A 22,370-nucleotide genomic window follows, 5' to 3' on the forward strand; every position below is an offset into this window, starting at 1 on the left:
AAAAAAAAAAAAAAAAAAAAAAAAAAAAAAAAAAAAAAAAAACACATCATAGTAAAATGAATACCATCACCGCTTCGCATCGAAGCTAATAATCAACCAGTGTTAAATGTGGTATATTACTTTTTTTTGGTACTTATATCAAACTAAAAATTACTGAATATAACAAGAAATAAAGTTATATTACTTTTATAATAAACAAGTAACTTAATTACAAGGAAGGTCCTTTTTTTCATATATATATTATATTAGTTTTACTCAGTGCTCGAATTGGCCAAAAATAAGTAGGGTAGCTCAACTTAACAATTTGAAAACTGCGTCCCTAGTATTTTGAAGTTTTTTTTTTTTTACTCATTACTTTATTTAGTATTTATTAATAAATCATATTTCATTATCATACTAATATTTAAAAAAAAAAAAAAAGAGGTGGTATTTTCCACCGTCCTCCCGTCTCAATAAAAAAAAGTAGTTGGGGTGCGCAAAAAAATTTTAAAAAAAGTAGAGGAGCTACGTCCCCCTGCGCACCCCCCCCAATTCGAGCACTGGTTTTACTATTAACTAAAAAATTAAACTAATATATTTTAAATTACTAAAAATGTTTGCATTTTCATGACGATCATTTAAAAAGATTAGATTTATGGAGGGGATCTTCCTCCTAATCCCTTCCCATTTGACCATCATTAAATATAACCATACAATATAGTAAATGTGCCAAATATTTCAATCTATTTATAACTCCACCATTAACAAGAACTAACTTAAAACAGATTTATAAAAAAAAATAACATTTGAAATTATATGTTTCTAAGTATTTTATTTCTTAAATTTAACAACAAAGATTAAATAATTAACAACAAACTCATTAATAACTTAATAAATCAAATGTACTTTGGTAAATTCTATAGGACTAGTTACATTTAAGTAATTATTTTAAGCAAGGATATGACAAACAATATTAGGTATACAATAAAAGTTGCACATTTTTTCATTAGTACATATATGAGGTCTGGTTTTCGGAATGATAATAAAAGCATCTAGTATTTAAATAAAAGTAAAAGCAATTAGATATTTTCGGTCATATAATATTGAAAACACTGTCAATCGACTTGTAATAGTAAAACTTGATTTATCTAGACTTCAATAAGATTGATGGTTATTAAATGTTTCTACTTTTATGCATTATTCGGTTTTTCCCTTAGGAGGAGCTGGAGGTGGTGGTCGAGGAATGTTTAAGGATACTTTAACAAAGTCATATATAAACCATTGAAGAGCAGTTAAAGTACCAATCATGATAATCCTGGGTCCTAAACCTTTCCATAAACCGCCAAAACCAATTTTCTTAAGAACATCTATAGAAGAAGCTCCTTTTTCTTGATTTAGTTTTGAAACAAGTGTATCAGCAGGGTGAGATACAACAGCACAGAAAACTCCAGCAATGTAGCCAGCAGCAAAAGTAACAACCAACTGTTCTCCTTTAGTACAATCAGCACGGGGTTTAGGCACAACATGTTTGTAAATTAACTCAACAGTTCTTTCAAAACAGGCAAACTTCATCATGGTATATGGAATTTGCCTCATCCACAAAGGTACCAAACTTTTGAAGAAAGCAGATACACCTTCTTGTTGAATCATTTTTGGGACAGCTTCTCGCATAGTATTAGCAAAACCTGGTGTAGTTTGAATTTTGACTTTGATAGATTCAAGTGGAACTAACCCAATGTCAGCAAAAAGTTCTGCTGATGCAGAAGCAGCTAAATAGAGCGATGTTCGCCAATAATAGGCATTTTCTTCTCCTATGATGTTACCATAAAAAATTTTAAAGTATTCATACAATCCAAATTTTCCTAGTCCTTGAATTGAATAACCTATAGCAGTTGGAGCCCAACCCCTGGCTAATCCACGAACACCTTCATCGGCCATAGTAACCTTGAAACCATTAATTAGATTTTTGTACTTTCCAGGATTTACTTGAAGACGGCATTTGACTAGATCTAAAGGTGTCACCATAGTGTGGGTTAATCCACATGATATAATGCCACCCAAGCCACAAAGAGCAAAGTATTTTGGAGACCCAAACTCACAACTATCTTCATTTACAGCAGCAGCAGCAATAGTTCTCCCTTTAAAATATCAATAATAATAATAAAATCTATATACTTACAAAAATCGTATTATTCTACTCACCTGGTACAAGGTGAGATTGAAATTGAGGGTATTTCATCATGGTGTTTTGTTGTTCGGATGGCTTCTTCAGTTGATGAAAAGGAGAAATCATTTTGATAGTATTTTAAGACTGAAATTTTAAAAAGAGCGGTAAATTACAAAGCTCAAGCCAAAAGGTACAGCCTAAAAGGTGCCGGGTCACGGATACTGTAAATTAGGCTAGGTGAACGAGAAGTATGAGAAAATTTTATCTCACATAATCAGCAGGGCTTCGTCAGGTTGTCCAAAGTACCAATTATGTGTCTTAAATAATGAAAAAAAATTGTATTAACCATATAAATACAAGTACAATTACTATTACTATTTGAACCTAAGCTAACTATATCGATAAATTAAATATCTACATTTTAAATAAATTAGGTATTATAGTATAATATCTAATATTGTATTATATTATAATACAATATTTTTAATATTTTCACTATAAAACACTGCACATGGAAAGATATCGGCCTCGTTGTATATTTGTAATCGCATTCAATAATGCACTCAATGCGATTAATTATTAATGTTGATTAATGTAGGTAGTTTGTATTCATCTTTACTTAATTCTATATCGTATTTTATAATAATTAAAAATATATTAAATAACTTATAATTTGACCTACACCGTATTCAAACATAATATTTCTGATAATGAATTATAAATAATTAATTTAACATAGCATTTTTCGATAATTTCTTGTATACTTTGGCTATGAAAAACTATTTTATTGTTTGATATAAAAGTTAAACCCCGATTTAGGTTTTTTGGAGCCTAAAGTAAGATTAAAATTCTGGGCCCTATTTTATACGGCAAAAAAAAATTCGCCATAAAAATCTGAGGCTCCTAATGAATTAAGAAGTTACAGGTTATAGCTACCTACTGTAACTAATGGGAAATAGGACTTAATAAAAATTATTCTCTTCTCTCAATTATTATTTGTAATTATTATCCATTATTCTGTATGTTATAATGCAATTTTACTTTGAAACTATTCAAAGCTTGGTAGTTAGTATCTCAATAATAATATAAATGGATCTTGTTTTTTTTAACCCTAATTTTAAATGACCCTGAGATTTTTTTCAGCAGCTCATTTATACGACAGACCGTCCGTAAAATTTAAAGAAATCTTTAGTTTTATTTTGAAAAAAATTATTTTATTTACAATAACCTGACTGTGGGTTTGAAGGAATTATCATTGATCGTTGATTTACATATTTGGTTTTTATAGAAATCATTTTAATAACACATTTAGTTCTTAATAGTAATTAACCAAAAAATCTTGGCGTAATTTGTATGATTAAAATTTACTTTACTACATCAAATGTATCCTAATTTTTATTTTATCATGATATTTTAAACTATGACAGTCTCGGTAAAAATATGTAAATAACAAATGTGTATTACAATTATGTTCAAAAATAAGGTCTACATAAAGTAATTATTCACGTTTGATTTAGTTCAGCAACTTTTTTTAAATATTTTATTTATTAAGTTAAAAATAATACGTTGCTTTTTAGATAGCTATTCCTAGGGTCCGTCAATGCCACTGAGTGAACTTGATTGTATTTTTACCTTTATAAATTATGTAATTTTTTAATTTTTCGATAGAGGAATATGGAAAGTATACGCTATAATCATAATTAAAAACATTATTTTTACACAAATTATCTTTTATTTAATATAAATATCAGTTTTTATTGATGTGGATTATGTTTAGATATTGAAACAGATTAGGATTTTTAAAAAAATCATGAATTTAAATTAATTCTTGATTAATTGATGGGTTCTGGAACATTTTTGCTTTGTTCCAAAATAAATCGAAAATATCGTTTCAGAGGCTATAATTTAATTAAAAAACTAATTTAACAATATTTTTGGTACATAATAATCAAAGTTTTTGGATTTATTTAATAAAATGTAATTTTTAAAACGTTTTCAATTCCTGATTACAAAGCTTAAAACGAAAAATGTTGCTAAAACGCAATCAAAAACTGAAAAATAAAAACCAAAAATTTGTGATACTAATTACTGTAAAATGTGGATTTCTCGTCCTCTCTGACACAAGTAATAGCTTTTAGAGGACGTTAAATAAAATTAAAAGTAATAATTATAAAATATTAGTATAATTAGTTATAAGTACTGAACTAAAAATAAGTATTATATAACTACTGAAAAGTTACAACGTAAAACAAAAATTTGTTTTCGTATCATATTGCAAAAAATTCTATGTGAAAAAAAAGTAGTCATTAAAAAATCCTTATGGTAGTGAATTAAGTCTAACCCTTTTATTGATTAACTTAAAAATGTAGGAACGTTAAACATAAAAATTATACAACGTTTAAATGTTGAATTACGTCAAAATCAATTATTAGATAACAATATAATTTAAAATTAAAAGTACATTTAAATCTAAAAACTATACAAAATGTTTAACTTTTGTTACAATGCTACAATTATTCCAAAATTTCGTATACGCATCTTTTTAGTAATTCTTGTGGCTTTTTGAGTCAATTTTTTCACTTTTAAATTAATATTTTTAATATATTTATGATTTTAAGTAATAATAGCCACGAAAATTAATTATTATTATGAAACGTTATAATTTTGGGGGATTGACTGTCTGCATGATTATTTATTAGTACATAAGGTGCTCAATTTATTAACTTTAGCTGATCTCTGTTTTTAATTCCGGTACATTATGTTTATTTTCTCATTTTTTTTGTTCCACCAGTCATTTAACTAATCGTCCGCTTCTTATGATGATGAAATAGGCCAATGAGGACCTTTCTTTTTTTGTTTTTTAAATACCTTCAATTTTTGTATAGAAAAATATTATTTGATTTAAAAATCTGTAAAATTATACGTAGTAAACATGTTATTATTTATCCTTTCAGGATAAAAAACCTAAACTTTAATTTACTTTAATGGAATACCTATTTTTGGTCTTATGTGACAGAAAAAAATAAAACAAACAATTTATTTTTATAACTTTTGTTATCCAGTAAATTGATTACACTTTAAAATTGTTTATAAGTTTGTACTTAAAATAAAATTTAGTTTTCCGTTTTAATAAAACCGAAGGAACAATAATCTTTTTCATAAAACCATAAATTATTTGCATAATTCTAGATATTGTAATAGATATGATAACAACAATACTCAATTCAATTTTTTTTATAAGACAGTATGAAGAAATGATAATTACTGTGTGCAAAATAGCAAATCAATAATAGAAAAATTAGTCAAAAATTGTTAAACTTTAACAAGGAATAACAAAAGAAATATAAAAACAAAATTGTTTAGTTCCTATAAAAAATATAGTTTATATTTTTAGCACTTAAGGGATGAACAAAAATTGTTTAACCTTATACATAATTGATCAATGTATGTATTATCAAAAAAAGGTTAAATATAAAGTATGTAAATGTGAATAATTAATAAAAAATTCAAAGAAATAACAAACAGATTTAATAGTAATCCTTTCATACATTTTCAATTAATACATTTACTTCGAAGTCAATTTTTATAGTAGTTTTAGAATAACTCATATTATAAAAAAATCATTCACCAAAACAAATAATAAGAGTCTTAAAATACTCTGTACATGTATGTACAATATAATTTAATTCTTGATAAATTCATAGATTAATATTCTGTAATGTTACTGGATGAAAATTATAATAGAAAAAAAAAATTACAATACCAAAGTAAGTCAATTTTACCCTATAATCTTTGATACAAAATAATATTAAAATAATTGATAATTCAATTGCATCTTAGTTTGTATAGAAAAATTAAAAAAAATATTCATACAAACTCTAAGGCTTTAAATAGAAATGCAAAAGATTGTATAAATAATTTTATAACAGACTTTTTTAATTTCTCATTATTTAAACATTTATTATGATAAATTCAAACAAATTTTTAATAAGTTTATACATTTTGTTTATAGATTCAAATATAAATACTCAAATCATAAACTAAATTATTACAAAAAGTTTGTATTTGTTTAATTCTCAAAGATTATACGGCTTAATAGTCTACATTTTTTCAGCATTTAGTGAAAAAATAAGAACTAATTTTATAAAGATAAATTATGATAGTTGTAATAAATTAAACACAAATTATAGTGTAATGTTAATGAAAATACATTTTAAATAAAATATTACAACTTTCTTATTTATTTATAAGACGATAACTAAACAAAAATGTAATATAAAAATACTGTCATATTTTCACAAATGAAAATATGTATTAAAATACAAATTATTTATGCCTCACACACAATACATACATTTAATTTTGTACACAATTAAAGGCCCGAGAACAGGTACCTATACAATTATAATACCCAATTTATACAATCAACAATTAATGTTTCAAGTTGAAAAATTTTACAATTTTATCATTTTGTGACATTTAGCTGCGTAATAATTATTAATGCCTCTATTACCATTCAGCATCACCAGTTGCTTTTTGAAAGACATAATCATAACCATTCAAACTCATTATACCATCTTTGAAGTATAATTTCCACTTATTTCGACTTCTGGTAATCTAAAAAAAATGTATTATTATTTTTAATCATGTTTATTAAACATTTAAATTTAATTTGTTTGCATTGTTAAATCAACTAACTGAATTAATAAAAATATTTGTTAACTTTTAGAAGAATTATGTCAAATTTTGATAATTTGTCAAGGAATATAAATACAAAAATTACCTTATCATATTGACAAACAATTACATTATCTGTTTCAAATAAATCACCATTATCAACATCACTAACATCATCTCCAGAATTTAATGGTTCCTAAATTATAATAAGTATTACAATTAGGATGTATCAACAGAAATTAATTTTTTTATTATATTTAACTTATATTAATTTATATTATAAATACTTTAAAAACTTAAGTAATGAAATTATATTTTCATACCAATTTGTCATATTAAAAACGCAGAGCTGTTACTTAAGATGAAATCTTGAAGAATATTTATTTAAGATACAATAAATAACTCAAAAATTGTTTAATTTTCAATTATTCATCCTTATTTTAAGAAGGAATTTTGAATAGAAATTTTTTTTTCGTTTTTAATTATCAACTACTTTTGTTTTTAAATTAAATATTAGTCTTTGTGGGTTGTCATTTTCAAATGGACCTTTCTAAGATAGTTGAATTGGGTTAAATTATTAAGAATATATAAAATTACTAAGAAATGATAACAGCTTTCAATAACATAATTTAAAAGTTTTAAATACAATAAGATTACTGTATTTTAAAAGTTATTATTTATGTCTTAATACAATCAATTTTGTACTTGAGATATAAAGTAACAACACCAGTCATTAAAATATAAACCATTTTTTGCCATTCGAGTTTAATACCTGGTTAATAATTTATTTAAGTCTTAAATAATATTTTTTTGAATCAACTATGGTACTGAATAAGAAAATATAAGTCTACTTTTCAGAACATTAAAGACATATTAAACATAAAAATTGCCAATGACTAGTGTCATTACCCTATTTGATAAGCGGAGAAAAAAATAATAAAAATGGGTTACAGCATCAATTGTTGTTAAAGTTTTTAGTTGAAACATATTTTTTTAAATTAAAATGGCTGTTATAATATATTAAGTGTAAATAAGAAAATTGCTTGAAAAATAGTATGGTACATAATGCAAAAAAGATACAAATAATCAAATCACTCATTACTATTTATGAGGAAAACAAGAGTAAACAAGATCTTTTATTTTTCCAAATATATTTTTGATATTTCCTCATTTATAAATAATTATTAACTTAAGATAAATTTTTATTGTTTTATTTCATTTTTGAAAAAATAAAAATAACAATAATACTCTACATTTACAAAAGTATCATGCTACATAAATAAAACAATAAATAATAATAATGTTTACATTTGGGTTGTTAATAAACTTGGCTACTTTCAACTAAAAAATAATTCTTACAGCATCTGAAGCACTATTTTGATCCTCTTTGTCATCGTCCTCATCATCATCGTCATCATCATCATCGCCTAGGTCATCATCAATATCATCATCATCTTCATCGGATGTAGAAGAATCATTAGTACCATCAACTTGAGCAATAGTTCTTTTCACACCCCCTGTTGAGCCATTCCCACTAATAAATGTTTGATTATTTTGTTGAAGTTGTTGTTGTTGCTGCTGTATTACTTCAGTAGATTGAACAGTTTGAATACCTATTATGGGTTTCAAAAATAATAGTATAAAAATATTCCAATAAAACATAAGAAATAATCAAAATCAATCAAATTTTAGTTAATTAATTACCAGATATGCTTTGACCCTGTAAAACATTATTGACATGTTGTTGCAAAAGTGCAGTTGCTAAATGAGTGGGTAGTGCCATACTGTTAGTGATGACTGGCCCAGTAAGAATGCTTTGTAAAATATTTCCTATCAAATTTAATTTGTATCAATAAATGTTTATAATTAACTTTTAAATTATTTGTAAAAGTTTACCTTGTATAGCAGAACTAGGAACTTGAATAGAGAGAACTCTAGAACCTGATTCTTGCGAACCTGGTTGAGCTGGTAACGTAATTTGAATTGGAACATATTTATTAGCATAATCAGAGGGCAAAATCAAGTTATTTTGCTGCTGTGGTTGTTGGTGGTGTTGTATATGTTGATGTTGGTGTTGTTGATGCTGATGCTGATGTTGTTGTTGTTGTTGAAGTTGTTGTTGCATTTTTTGCTGTTGTATCATTTTCAATTGTTGCACACTATTATCTAAAAAAAAAAAAAAAATTATTTAAAATATTAATATTCTTTTAAAATTATTAAGACACAAATATGACATTATAACTTACTAACTATTGTTGGTGTATACTGGCCACCTTTATTTTGTTTATTTACAACAGATTGTGGCTGAGGTGCAGTTTTCGGAAGCTGGGTGACTTCTGGTTGAACTGGTGGATCAATTGCTTTACTAGCCTTTACTTTTGATTCCCATGATGCTCTTAGTTCTAATAAAATCTGATCGTCTATACCCTCTTCAGCAAAAAATTCACGAGATCCATTTATAGTGTCTTCAATAACTGCTTCATATAATTTTAACTAAATTGAAAATAAACATAATAAAAGCTGAATTAAATTTTATACTTCATAAAATGAAATAGGGTTAATGCAAATAATTTAAATAATTATATAATCATTATTTTTCTTAAAATATTTAATAAATATTACTTAAGATGCAAAAATTCTATTTTTAAATTTGTAGTTATTATTTTTATTGTAATTAAAAAATAAATAATAGGCATTCCCTTTAAAAATACATTTATAATTGAGGAGATTGCTGCAATAAAAAGCTAAATATACTTTATTTTTTGATAAAATAATATATGGCAGGAACTACATTAAGAAAATTTTTAATAAATAGAAATGTACAATATTTTACCAGTTATAGCAAAACTTTTCTTTACACTTAAAATAAAACAAATTTGTTTTTTTCTCCTGAAAATTTATCAAAAGTTGACTAAAAAATACAACCGTTTGGTACAACTAGCTTTATAATTTCTAATTTCATTTAAAATTACCTTACTTTAGTTAAGAAAACTTATTAAGTTATTATTATGTTTTAAGTTTTTCTGAAAAAAAATCTGTTTTTTTTTTTAGAAATTTTAGTTTTTTTGAAAATTTTTATTAGTAATGGATGTGTATAAATCATTTTTTGTTGACATTTAAAAGAATTGTATATTTTGCTGATAATTATTATTGATTTATTTATGTTTAATCTTTATGAAATCTATAAAAGTCATACAATATAGCTTACGAGTATTTCTGATCAATTTATATTATCATATAATAAAACCTAAGTTGGACTGGCAGTAAGAATAATAAGGATTTTTAACTATTAAAAACTTATTGATGCCCAAACTTTTAGGGTATCTGTCAAATCTAAAATAAAATCATGATTTTTAAAAATCTGTTTTATTAAAAGTACTAAATACATCACATTTTTTTTATTTATCATTATTCACTTCATATACATAAAAAATGATATAGTTGTTAACATATTTCTTTACAAAATAATGAAGCTCAACATGTTTTATGTAAATAAAACTAGTTTTAAATTAAACAACTTTAGTTAAGAATATATTTTACACCTATAAAAAATGTATATTATAAAAAAACTTGTAATATTCATGTAAGTAAAATAATTTATGATAATTAAAATTTATAAATATGCAGTAAAATAAATTTAGTAGTTTGAAGCTTTTATACACTTTTAAAAATTATTTTTCATTTTTCTTCACAAAATGGAAGTTAAGGAAATTCTTTAACGTTAAAGTATCTTTAACGTTGGATTTAAAATAAAAATAAGTTTAGAAAAATTTTTTAAAGTTTAATTATATTTTAAAACTGCCTATTAAAATAATATCATTATGTCAAAAATCTTGATTTAAAAAATTAAACTTATTATTATAAATAAGAAACTTAACCTTCAATATCTAAATATTTTAGAATTTTAATGAAGTGAAAAAAAGAGGATAACCCAATACATAAGTCAATATTATGGTGAACAATAAAATCTCAATAAAAAATTTATCTTATTGTTTGATACAAATTAAAAATTCTTTTGTTTGTAAGGGTTCAATTTTGGAAAAAATACCACTAATTATGTTTGCATGACATATTTACACTGAACACTTGTTATTTATATTTTTTAGTTAACTTATCTACAAGTCACTTTTTTTACATTCACTATATGTATTTTCTCTCAAATACAAAATTTTCGTTACATTATCATTTTAAAATATTTTCTAAACTCCAAAATAAATGAAAACAATCATAACAAAATCACAAAAATATATACATATATTAGACAAAAATACGTATTCTGAATACATTTAAAAAAATAGTTATATGAAATAATATACAATGATGTAAACTTTAGATTAACAAATTGTTGACCTACAAAGTAACCTTCAGACCAAAACAATTACTTGAAAAAATAAATTATATATGAAAAATTTTAATAAAATTGTAACCATAATAAAAATAAATTCAATTAACAAAAGATATTTTTAAAAATTAATAAGGTTTCCAATAATTGAAATGCATATGTGGCATATGGTGTACTACTAACACTTATAACAATATTAAATACTCACCACTGTCGTTTGAGATACAGACATATTAAATTATTTTTAATAAATTGTTTAGGAATTTTAAATTAAATTAGTTTATACAATTGGAGTAAAATCAGTTTTTTTTTAATTTATATAAAAACACCGACTACGGATAACGTCTTATGTGGGGTTTTTACGAGAAAAACCCAAGTTTCACCATGTGCCGCGACTCCTTTTATACTGTCAGCCAATATACGGATGCAGCAGGTTTTAACACTCGCGTGACGTCACTGGCTAATACAGTTTAGCCAACTGCCAAATATCGTCTTAACAAAAATAATGGACTTAAGATCAACTTAAGCTTATTATTGATGATAAAAGTTTATTATAAATTGAACCGCTATTATTTGTAAGGAGCGAGACTATACATTTTCTTAGAATTATCCGATGAATTTAATTAATTTGAATTTTTTTTATCTATTTATTTTAATTGATGAAATCTATCCATTTTTTAACTTTATATTCTATATAAACTTGTACTTACACAATGATTAACCTATGTTTCGTGTAATATACTACGATCGTCCGGTTTTTTTTTTGGCTTTGCGTTACTACCGTAGTACTGTATATTACTTTGTGTAATTTTTTATAAGTAAACGATAGTGATCTAAGTAGTAATAATGATGTATACATCATGTATGATATTTCAAGAGCCTAAAAAATTTTCTTTCAAAGATAACTTTGCTTGATAACAAGGTACTCTGCTGCAATCATCGAGAGACCTCCGTTATTTTTCAATATTAGGTTCCATCTATGACTTGGCTGAGAGCCAAGTGAAAATCTTAGTACAATTTTTTTCAAATATTTATCTATGCATTTAAATTAAATAAGGTTCAATTCTTATCAATAGTAAATATTTTATATAGAAGTCGAGGTCTGGTAATTACAAGATTGGTCATAAACGAGATAATAAGTAGAAGTTTTGTTAAAGTTTTAAGCTTAATGAAGATATTTAGATTATACATTTACACTTAATTTCTTTTTTGTGAATTAAACGACAAATTAACGTATACTTGTGGTATTTTCGTTAAATACTTATTTTTTAATTAAATTCTTATATTATGTAAAAATAATTTTTTTTATACGTCGTCAAATTATTGAAAAATTATAATAATCATTATTGCATATTGTTGTTTCCATAGCAAAACAGCCTATCTCGTTTTTTCAAAATGATTTATTAGAAAGGGAAGAATACACAATTTTTTTATAGCTAACATTAAGTTCACAAATTGGTTTTTTAATACTATATTAACTCAAGAAATAATAAAAATTATTTATTCCAAAAACTTTTATAAGTGTGTTATATTGTAAATATGTATTTCACAAATAAAAATTCAAATTGTGTTTAATACGTGACTTTGTCATGTGGCTTTAATTTCCATTAGTTTTTATAAAAATAAATTCATTTTTGAAAGATAAATAAACATAAAATCATGCCATATATTTTTCTTATTTTTGAAAGATCATGGATTATTGTATAAAAAAGAAAATATAATATATTATTGTATTAAAATACTTTAGAAACCTTATTTTTTAATGCCTCTATATTTTTAAAAATTGAATTATTTTTTAAAAAGAATTATGTGTTATAACTAACTATTTTTTCAGTTTTTATAGACTCCCAATTAGATCAATATACAGAGATTTTAAATAAGATCTTACATAATAAAAAAAAAATATTAATCTCGATCAAACGTTAATTACAATTAGATAAAAAAATTTAATTTAGAAGTATTTATTTGTTTTATTATATGATAAAATTAGTTGATGATGTTTTTAGAAGGAGGGAGATAAATTAAAATTCTCTATATCGAGAGATATTTAATATCTTTCGTGGCAAATTTTATATGTATATATGTAATTGAGGGAAGTAGATTATTTATATTTAAATATTAGTGTTCAAAGCACAGTTTGTAATTTATTGCATCAATGTATATTGAAAAAGTTTACCTATATATCATTAAAAAATTTACGAAACAGAATATATAAATAAATCGGTATTGATATAAAATATGTTTATACACTCATTTTAATGCAAAAGTTTATTGCAATAATTATTAATGATACTTACAAATGAGGTATAAAAATATTATCAGTATGATGTTTTACATTTAAATATTACAGATAAATTTAAAGAGAAAAAATGAATGTATTAGTTTTTGTATTTTTGAACATAGTGACCCAGTTATTATGTTTCTGTTATTTGCCTGAAGCTCGTTTTTATGTCTCTTTTATATACGGTTCTATCTAATTTATCTGATTTCAATGTGTCTGTAAATTAAACAACTTTAACAATTGTTTTAATATTGAAGTATTCTATGTAAATAACAAATAACATTTAAAGTACCCATTTGTGAAAAAATAAGCAAGAGGATATTTGTCTGAATTCCAATAAAGGCAGCTAGTTACGGATTTATATTAAATTGGACGACAACAATTTTACCTAAGTTTTTGAGAGCCTTTTTCAGAAATCTTCTTAATTTAAATTAAAAAATTTTAACATAATAAATTAAAAATGACTAATTTCAGACCACAGGCTAAGATAAATTGCATTTAACTAATAAATGAAAAATATTAACTTCGCAAATATTTTTTTATAAAACAGTTGTCTTTGACAAACTATGACAATATTTTTTCATTTTTGTAAACCTAACGGTAATTTTAGGGCGGTCCTCAATAATATTGGACATGTAATAAAAAAAAACTGCACTCTATTATTAGAGGTCATCTATATACGGACATAAAGATTTCAGGAGGCTACACCTCCTAAAAACGCATTAGGTACCTTCAAATTTTAAGAAAAATATTTTGTTACTTTTTAGCTATAAAAATCTTTCTAATGACCATTTATATTAACACAGGAATTCTCGAAGTTTTTTAACTAAATCAATTTTAATTAATTAGTAATAAGTAATTTCTAATCCTTTAAATATATCAATAACCCAAAATTGAGTTCTCATGAATCTTTACAAACACGTACTCCTTTGAAATATACGTGTTCGTTTGTCGAATATTGCCATTTATGTGGTATGGTTAATACCACTTCGGTTACTATTTAGTAACCTTCAGAGAAAATGTCGTTCGAGTTTGATTCGTTAGGTAGTTGTTGTTGTCTCTCTTTAAATTTAATGATTTGTGCCGGTGGCTAGCAATTATCTTTGTAAAATTTAGCTTTTATATGATAATTAAACAATTTTTTAATAAAATTCTTATCATCAAACATATTATTTTGCATCTACTCATTTTATGTCAAATATAATTGCTAATAATCCGTTAATATACATGTAATTTTACCATTAATAGCATAAATTAACTGTAAACTGATAGAGTTGTAATAGTAAATAAAATTACTAAAAATTATGAATACGAATTGTGGTATTTAATTAATGTATACATTTTTATAAGTAATCAAAAACATAATTAAGAACGATTAAAAAAACATTTAAAATGATACCAGAATTTTGTGTTTTTTATGGTGTGCTAACATTTTCATGGATCGAGTTTCTGTGGGAACAATATTTAACACTAAGACAGGTAATATAATGAGTTAATATGGAGACAAGTACTGTATTGTTAATAATCAAAATTTATGTTAACAATTTTTGTCTGATAATCTATTACTATGCTTGGATTTGCATAATATATATAAATTTTGTTATCTCTATATTGTTTTTGTCATAATAATTTGTTAAAATTACTATGGTACCAATTCCTGGTTCTTATTCTTGTAACTTAATGATCATTTTGTCTTAAAAATTAAACTAGACAGTAATTCATTTGTTAATTTTAGTATCATATTTAACTCAATTTCAATTCATAATTTGGTAAAAAAAAAATTTAACATTTCTTTTATTATAATTGTGTACTTCAACAATCATTTACAGTTGACAATTTCATATAATATTAAAACCAAAAGTTTGAAACTGTTCAACACTTATGTTATAATAACTTTCTTAAATTTTTGGTTATTAATATTTTAATTTATATATAATTATCAACGCTTATATTTATTGTGTAATGTTTTACAAATTTACATTGTAATATAATTTCAGAGACGAGTGTATAAAACAACCAATAGTATTCCAGAAAAGTTGGTAAATGTGTTAGATGTAGAAACATTTAATAAAGCAAAATCTTATGGACTTGATAAAAATACTTTTAATATTTATGAAGAATGGTTTAATATGATAATATCTACTGTAAGCATAATTTTTTGTTCAATAAATTACAACCATTTAAAATTTTTGTTTTCTTTATTATCAGGGATTTATTTGTTTTAATGGATTTACTTTAATATGGAATCTAAGCAAAAGTTGTTTGGCAAGTACAAAATATGAAGATAGTGAAATAATGATCAGTTGTATTTTTCTTTTATTCATGAATACTATGGGCACATTAATTTCATTTCCTATTTCTATCTACAACACATTTGTTATTGAAGAAAAGCATGGTTTTAATAAACAAGTATATAATAATATTTTATGTAATATTTGAAATAATTAATTATTTATTTATTGTTTTTTCTAAATATTTCTAGACAGCAAGTTTTTTCATCAAGGATAAAATCAAAAACTTTTTATTGATCCAAGTTATTGCATTGCCAATAACTGCAGCTGCTATTACTATTGTAAAATGGGGTGGTCGTTACTTCTTTATCTGGCTATGGGTATTTGCTGTAGTCACTTCTCTTTTTATTATGACTATATATCCAGAATTTATAGCTCCATTATTTGACAAATATACAGCTCTAACTGATGGACCTTTAAAAACTAAAATAGAAGAACTTGCTAAACAAGTTAACTTTCCACTTTATAAAATTTATATAGTTGAAGGTAATACTAAATTATAATATTAGAATTAAATGTTTCAATAAGTTTGTATTCCAGATATAAAAATACAAATATCCAAAAGTTTATGTTAATTAACTTAGAAAGAATTATTTTTCGGTATACTGCCTCCTCTTACAATACATTCGTAACTAACATCTTTACAATTATTCAGGAGAGCCATTTAAAGTTTTAAATGATATGTCTTTTCTGTTTAACTATTTGTTTTGTTTTATGATTTGTGATTCAATTGGTAAAAAAAACATACTGTTATTTAACATGAATTTAAAAAAGAATATTTGATAATCAGAATAGTGAAAAATATGTAGTAACTATTTTCATTGAAGATAGCAATGTTTTTTTGAAACTGGTCAACTGAAATGCATACCTATTATTAAGATTTTTACTTCTATTTCTTTTCACTTTTTACGAGTTATTAAAAGTTATTATAACCTTCCCTAAGAGGAGGTTTCTTAAAAATTTATATTCCTTGACAGGAGGTTAGTATAAAAAAAGTGATGACAACTCCAATTACTGAGCAAGATGCTCAGCAAACAAGTAAACTGTGACTGAACATCAAACCCAAAGCTATGTGCATTAGACACTGCCACATTACCGACTCAGTCACTCCATCTCTAATTCTTCTTCTTCCTCGCCTTAATCCCAACTATTTGGGGTTGGCCATTTTACTTTGTATCTATCTTTTTCCCATATACACGAGTCCAGCCTAGAGTTAATTAGTGATGTCCCTACTCCGTTGACACTACAAGCATTAGATAGACCTGTTGTACACATGACTGATGAAACAGCTACCGCCCGAGTTGTCCAGGTGGTATCAAACACTTTATTGCTTAGGCTTTCTCCGTTTTTAACTACTTTATTCCCTCTCACCTGTTGTCCCCACGTCCCTCTAATTAATTAACTATTAATTATATACTTAAAAGAAACTGAGTTTTATATGTTCAAGTTTAAATAATTCAAGAAGAATTAAGTTGCAAGCTTACTATAAAACATTCTTTTTTAATTAATGATTAAAATTATTTGATTATTATCTATAAAATTAGTATTGTTTAGAAATAATAAGTTATTCAGGTTCTTAGCAACAGCAAATTAGTAGTTACAAAGTCAATTAAATTTTTTAGGATCTAAACGATCAGCTCACAGTAATGCATATTTTTACGGATTCTTCAATAGCAAACGAATCGTGCTTTATGACACACTTTTGAAAAATGATGAAGAACTTTCTGAAAAAAAAGAGGATAATGAAAGCAAAACTACACCTACAGAGGATAGTGATTCTAAGAAAGACAAAGGAAAGGGAATGAATGATGAAGAAATCTTGGCTGTTTTAGGTCATGAACTTGGCCATTGGAAATTAAATCACATTTTGTGCTATATAATAATTTCACAGGTATTTAATTTAATTATACTTTTTTAAATATTTATGTTTGTTTTTTAATAATTAAAATATATTTTAGGTGAATTTATTTGTCATGCTTTTTGTTTTTGGGTGGTTGTATGATCATTCTATGTTGTATCGAGCATTTGGGTTTTATGAAACTACTCATCCAGTTATAATTGGATTAGCAATTATATTCCAATATGTATTTTCTCCATACAACACTGTTATATCTTTTGCCATGACTACTTTAAGTAGAAAATTAGAATTTCAAGCAGATGCATTTGCCAAAAAGCTTGGTAAAGCAAAACCATTAGAAAGTGGGTTAATTAGATTGAATAATGATAATTTAGGTTTCCCTGTGTATGATTCTTTATATTCGTCTTGGCATCATACTCATCCTCAGCTTTTAGAACGTTTGGAAGCTATTTCAAAGACAGACTGAAATTTTCTTATTTAAAAAATGTAATTTAATTAATTAAACTAATATGTCATTTTTCCCTTTTTTTATTTAAGAGTTTTTACATTCTTCATTTAAGTTTTGTGGTATAAATTTTTGCGTGAGTGTGCGCCAATTTTCTAGTCCACATGGCAAAGGACAACCAGGTAATTCAATTAATTTAATGTTTGATTCTTTCCATTCATAGTTTTTGTTGTATAATAACTAAAATTTTAATTAAATATGAATATTACTACTATTTTTGTGTTAATTTGATTTTTATTACCTTGATTAAAGTTTTATTTAAAGGAGTTAAATACAATTCTATGAGAACTGTAGCCCCAAATTGGGGATATTCAATTTCAGATACATTTAATGTATTAAAAAAAGGCACTATAGTTGAATCATGACCAACATGTAAATACATTTTTTTTGCATTTAGTGATTTATTTATAATTGCTTCCATACGATTAATAATATCACCCACTAAATCTCCTAATAAAAAATAATAACAGATTTTAATTAATATTAATATTTTATTTTATTAGTGTATATTTTATTTATTAATATGGTAAATTTAAACATTTCTTATATTACCAGAGAATAATCGTTTCATTTGATCAGAATTACTATTTAAAATTAACATGCTATGTAACATAAATTTTTCAATATCATCAAACCGCTTTAATGCCCAATCTGGAATTGAATTTTTTGACATGTACTGTATTAAATAAAAACTCTTAATCTTCTTTTTGTATTAATAAATTGACACCCCTAATAATTTAAAATTCTGAGCAATTTTGAGATTGCAGGGTATTAGAGTTAAAAATTTAGAGGCCTAAAATTTATTTTCATCAACATAGTACAATAATTGATTTTTGGGTAGCAATATTTATCTTTTATCTATTGAAAATAAAATAAGTAGCTAAATGCAAAAGAATGCAAGTCCAAAAAATTTTTTTTGTAATTTTGCTTTTTCTAGTCAAATTAGCTTACAACTTGATAGAAAGAAGTTAAATTAAAAAAAAAAATTGGGTATGTCTCATTTTGCGATGGCAACTCAAATTTAGAATTAAATGAATTGAGTAAAATTCTTCTTAGAGGTGTCATGACATTTCAATAATATATTTTGAGGTAAATTAAATAAAAATAAATACTAATTTTATTATTTAAATCAGTATTAGTATTTTAATTAATATAATATTAAGTTTTATTTACATCAGTCCAAATAACATCACATATTGCCAACGCATCATTTATAGTTTTCAATGTTTTGAATGTATTATTTCGCAAATAGTTTATAAAGTTCTTAATCTTCTCAGTTTTAATGAAATCCTCGGAAGCTTCATGTAATTCAATCCAATATTTAGGACAATACAGTGCATTATCACCAAACTTAAAATTATGAAAGTATAATATAAACAAAACTGTACAGTTTTTACCTAATCTTTAAATGTTGCAAGGAGAAAAATATAATTGGTACAACCATTTAAATAGCTACTCCAATTGTAAAACACGGCTAACATAATGGCAAAATAAGTTGGAAGAAATAAATTCGTATAGTTGACTCTAAACTATAAAAATTATTAAAATTAACTAATTTTTATATCTGGACTGACTGATCGTTTTGTTAGAATTAAGATTTGAATTTAGTTAACTTCGTCGATTTATTTAGTTAGTATTAACTTTATTATAAAAATCATTACTCGATATATATTTTAATAGTTACTATATAATACATAAGTTATAAATTATGGCCGACCACAAGTAATTGGGATAAAAGCGAAGAAAAAGAAGACATAAATTATAATAAAATTAAATGTCCGAATTACCATAGGACCTATCAGATAGTTTGTNCTATATAATACATAAGTTATAAATTATGGCCGACCACAAGTAATTGGGATAAAAGCGAAGAAAAAGAAGACATAAATTATAAATTATAATAAAATTAAATGTCCGAATTACCATAGGACCTATCAGATAGTTTATAATACATGTAGATAGATAGTAACAACTTTAATAAAATTGTTGAATTAACTCAATAAATAGTTGAGTAAAGCGAATATTTAGTAATTTCAACTGTCTTAATTGCAGTTGTCACTAATTATATATGATTATTCTAACAGTATTTATTTATTTATTTGGTGTACTTTATTTGATTAAAAATGTCGAGTAATGCTAATTATATTTGGTAAGGAACAAAATACTACAATTTCTTATTTTAATTAAAATATTTATTATCACATTAAAAAAAAAATTAGGGAAAATAATCAAAGAACAATGGCTATGACCCTTTTTAGTTTTTAGTTATTTCTATAAATATCTTAGTTTTAATTTTACCATATGGTAATCCTTGGAAAGACTTGTTTTAATAGGTACAGGTTGCCATAACAGTTCTGGGTTCCAAACTTGTTGTTCGTCAGGTGGATACATGCCTGCTAACAGATAACCTGCTGTTTGGTAACACCGATCCACTTCGGATGAAGATACATCAATTTCACTTGGACTGTATCTTTCGGAAGGATTCAAAAAATGTCGATACCTCTCTCTAAGGAGTTTGCCTGCTCGATACGCATTTATTATACCTTCATTTGTTAATTCTCCTAAACCGTTTGGCCAATTTTCAATGTTACTTGAGATATTTTCATAGTAATTTAAAGGTGCCCGATTTACACTTCGCATTAGCTTGTTAACAAAATTAATTTAAATATTTTAAATTTTATGAAGGATTAAAGCATTTATTTTTCATAAAAATTAGAAATACACTAATAATATTTTATTATTTTCTATTTGGGAGCCACTCTCAAAGTACCATCCCGGAGCACATTATAGAGGTCATAATTAGGCCCCGATTTTATTTATTAAATAGTACCAAAGTTATTTAAATACATTCTGTTTATATGCTACTATGTTTTTATGTTCACAGTAAATCGTAAAATTATTTGCAAATTGATAGAAAAGCATTATTCTTTATTGGCATTAAGAAATACATAGAGTTAAGTAAGTCCATTTACTAGGGTAACTCGAGAAATTTGTCGTTCAGTGCTAAGATTTAACCATGGTCTTCTAAAATGTAATTTTCTTAAGTCATCGAGGCTCTTGTCCTTTTTGAATACAAACCTGTTCTTAATACATTATAATTGGAGATATCATCAAAAAAATTAACGGAAGTCAAATAAGCAATTACAGAAGTATTTTATCATTAATATAATTAAATTCAATCATATATCTACAAATATAAAAATCACTAAGATAATATTAAACGTTGTCAATTTTTTCATTAAAACCAGGGCTCGAAATGAACCGGAACGTAGTTCCGGTTCACGACAAAAATTTTTTAGGGTTCCGGCTTGTAAAAAAAATACATTAATATATAGTATGTATTACAAAAAAATGTTCCATTTCGAGCACTGATTAAAACAATATTTAAACACATATTTTATTATCATAAAATATCTTTGAGATTACGAATCTTATTTCAGCTCTTATAATGTGGATCTAAATTATATATTATATAAATTCGAAAGTAATAGCATAAAATAAAAGTTTTATTTGCATTTTAAATTTTGTCTAAATTTATATACTCACAATAAAAACGAATTTAAGCTTATTTGATGATGGTGTCTTACATAAGTAGCCCGTCACGACTAACAATATGATATAAATGTATTTTTTGCTTAAATTACACATGACATACAAAATTTTACTAATAATTAAAATTAAAAAAAAATGATCTACTTTGTGTGTGACACTGTTAAAAAACTTAAATTAGACCATTATATTATATTGATTTAAAACATTCCTATATTGAAGAGCTTAGTTTAAACTGATTAAGTAGGAATATGTAACTAACGACTAAATCAAAGACCATTTTTAAAGATAACAAATATTTTTTACGCATTATTGCTATGTATTCAGTAAAAACAACCATATATTGTTTTTGTTAAATGCATGATAAAGATTGTAGTTCTGTAAAAACATAATTTATGATTGATCATATTTCGTTTCAAAAATTCATGTTAACTTTTAATTTTCTAAAGAAATACATTTTTTAGGTATCATATGTAAAAATATTGAATACAAAAAATTACGAGATAAAATTTTAATGACAGGTTATACTAGAATAATTTTAGAATTGTATTTTCTAGATTTTAAGTTCTGACTATACAAAGAAAAGTAATTTTAAGTGGATCGGACCATTGAGAAACTCGAAAATCCTCGGTAACAAATCAGAATTTTCAGTGGCATAATTAGGGTTTAATTCTAGGAAAATAATATTAAAAATTTTTACTATCCCCTTTATAAGAAAAAA

The 22,370-nt window shown here is 24.7% G+C and overlaps 4 protein-coding genes across 4 annotated transcripts; 1 reads left to right on the top strand and 3 right to left on the bottom strand.

Moving 5' to 3' along the window:
• Positions 1 to 791: 791 nt before the first annotated feature.
• On the bottom strand, positions 792 to 2,409 carry LOC126901044 (phosphate carrier protein, mitochondrial-like). The gene is made up of 2 exons (XM_050677173.1): positions 2,182 to 2,409; positions 792 to 2,117 (listed from the first exon to the last, which is right to left on the bottom strand). The coding sequence occupies exons 1-2, from the start codon at positions 2,270 to 2,272 to the stop codon at positions 1,177 to 1,179; spliced, it is 1,032 nt and encodes a 343-aa protein (XP_050533130.1). The 5' UTR covers positions 2,273 to 2,409; the 3' UTR covers positions 792 to 1,176.
• A 3,242-nt stretch (positions 2,410 to 5,651) lies between these two features.
• On the bottom strand, positions 5,652 to 11,578 carry LOC126901002 (transcription initiation factor IIA subunit 1). The gene is made up of 7 exons (XM_050677088.1): positions 11,374 to 11,578; positions 9,070 to 9,316; positions 8,720 to 8,989; positions 8,528 to 8,653; positions 8,183 to 8,436; positions 6,930 to 7,019; positions 5,652 to 6,763 (listed from the first exon to the last, which is right to left on the bottom strand). Exons 1-7 carry the CDS (start codon positions 11,395 to 11,397, stop codon positions 6,656 to 6,658), a joined length of 1,119 nt encoding a protein of 372 aa, XP_050533045.1. The 5' UTR covers positions 11,398 to 11,578; the 3' UTR covers positions 5,652 to 6,655.
• A 2,922-nt stretch (positions 11,579 to 14,500) lies between these two features.
• LOC126900292 (CAAX prenyl protease 1 homolog) lies at positions 14,501 to 18,314 on the top strand. The gene is made up of 6 exons (XM_050675906.1): positions 14,501 to 14,925; positions 15,444 to 15,590; positions 15,655 to 15,855; positions 15,929 to 16,223; positions 17,360 to 17,628; positions 17,696 to 18,314. The coding sequence occupies exons 1-6, from the start codon at positions 14,839 to 14,841 to the stop codon at positions 18,059 to 18,061; spliced, it is 1,365 nt and encodes a 454-aa protein (XP_050531863.1). The 5' UTR covers positions 14,501 to 14,838; the 3' UTR covers positions 18,062 to 18,314.
• LOC126900294 (testicular acid phosphatase homolog) lies at positions 18,108 to 21,909 on the bottom strand. The gene is made up of 6 exons (XM_050675908.1): positions 21,647 to 21,909; positions 20,399 to 20,743; positions 19,274 to 19,450; positions 18,653 to 18,776; positions 18,342 to 18,550; positions 18,108 to 18,280 (listed from the first exon to the last, which is right to left on the bottom strand). Exons 1-6 carry the CDS (start codon positions 21,746 to 21,748, stop codon positions 18,128 to 18,130), a joined length of 1,110 nt encoding a protein of 369 aa, XP_050531865.1. The 5' UTR covers positions 21,749 to 21,909; the 3' UTR covers positions 18,108 to 18,127.
• Positions 21,910 to 22,370: the final 461 nt, after the last annotated feature.

This window comes from Daktulosphaira vitifoliae, unplaced genomic scaffold, assembly GCF_025091365.1.
Source record: "Daktulosphaira vitifoliae isolate Bord-2020 unplaced genomic scaffold, ASM2509136v1 Scaffold_3, whole genome shotgun sequence".
NCBI lineage: Eukaryota > Metazoa > Arthropoda > Insecta > Hemiptera > Phylloxeridae > Daktulosphaira > Daktulosphaira vitifoliae.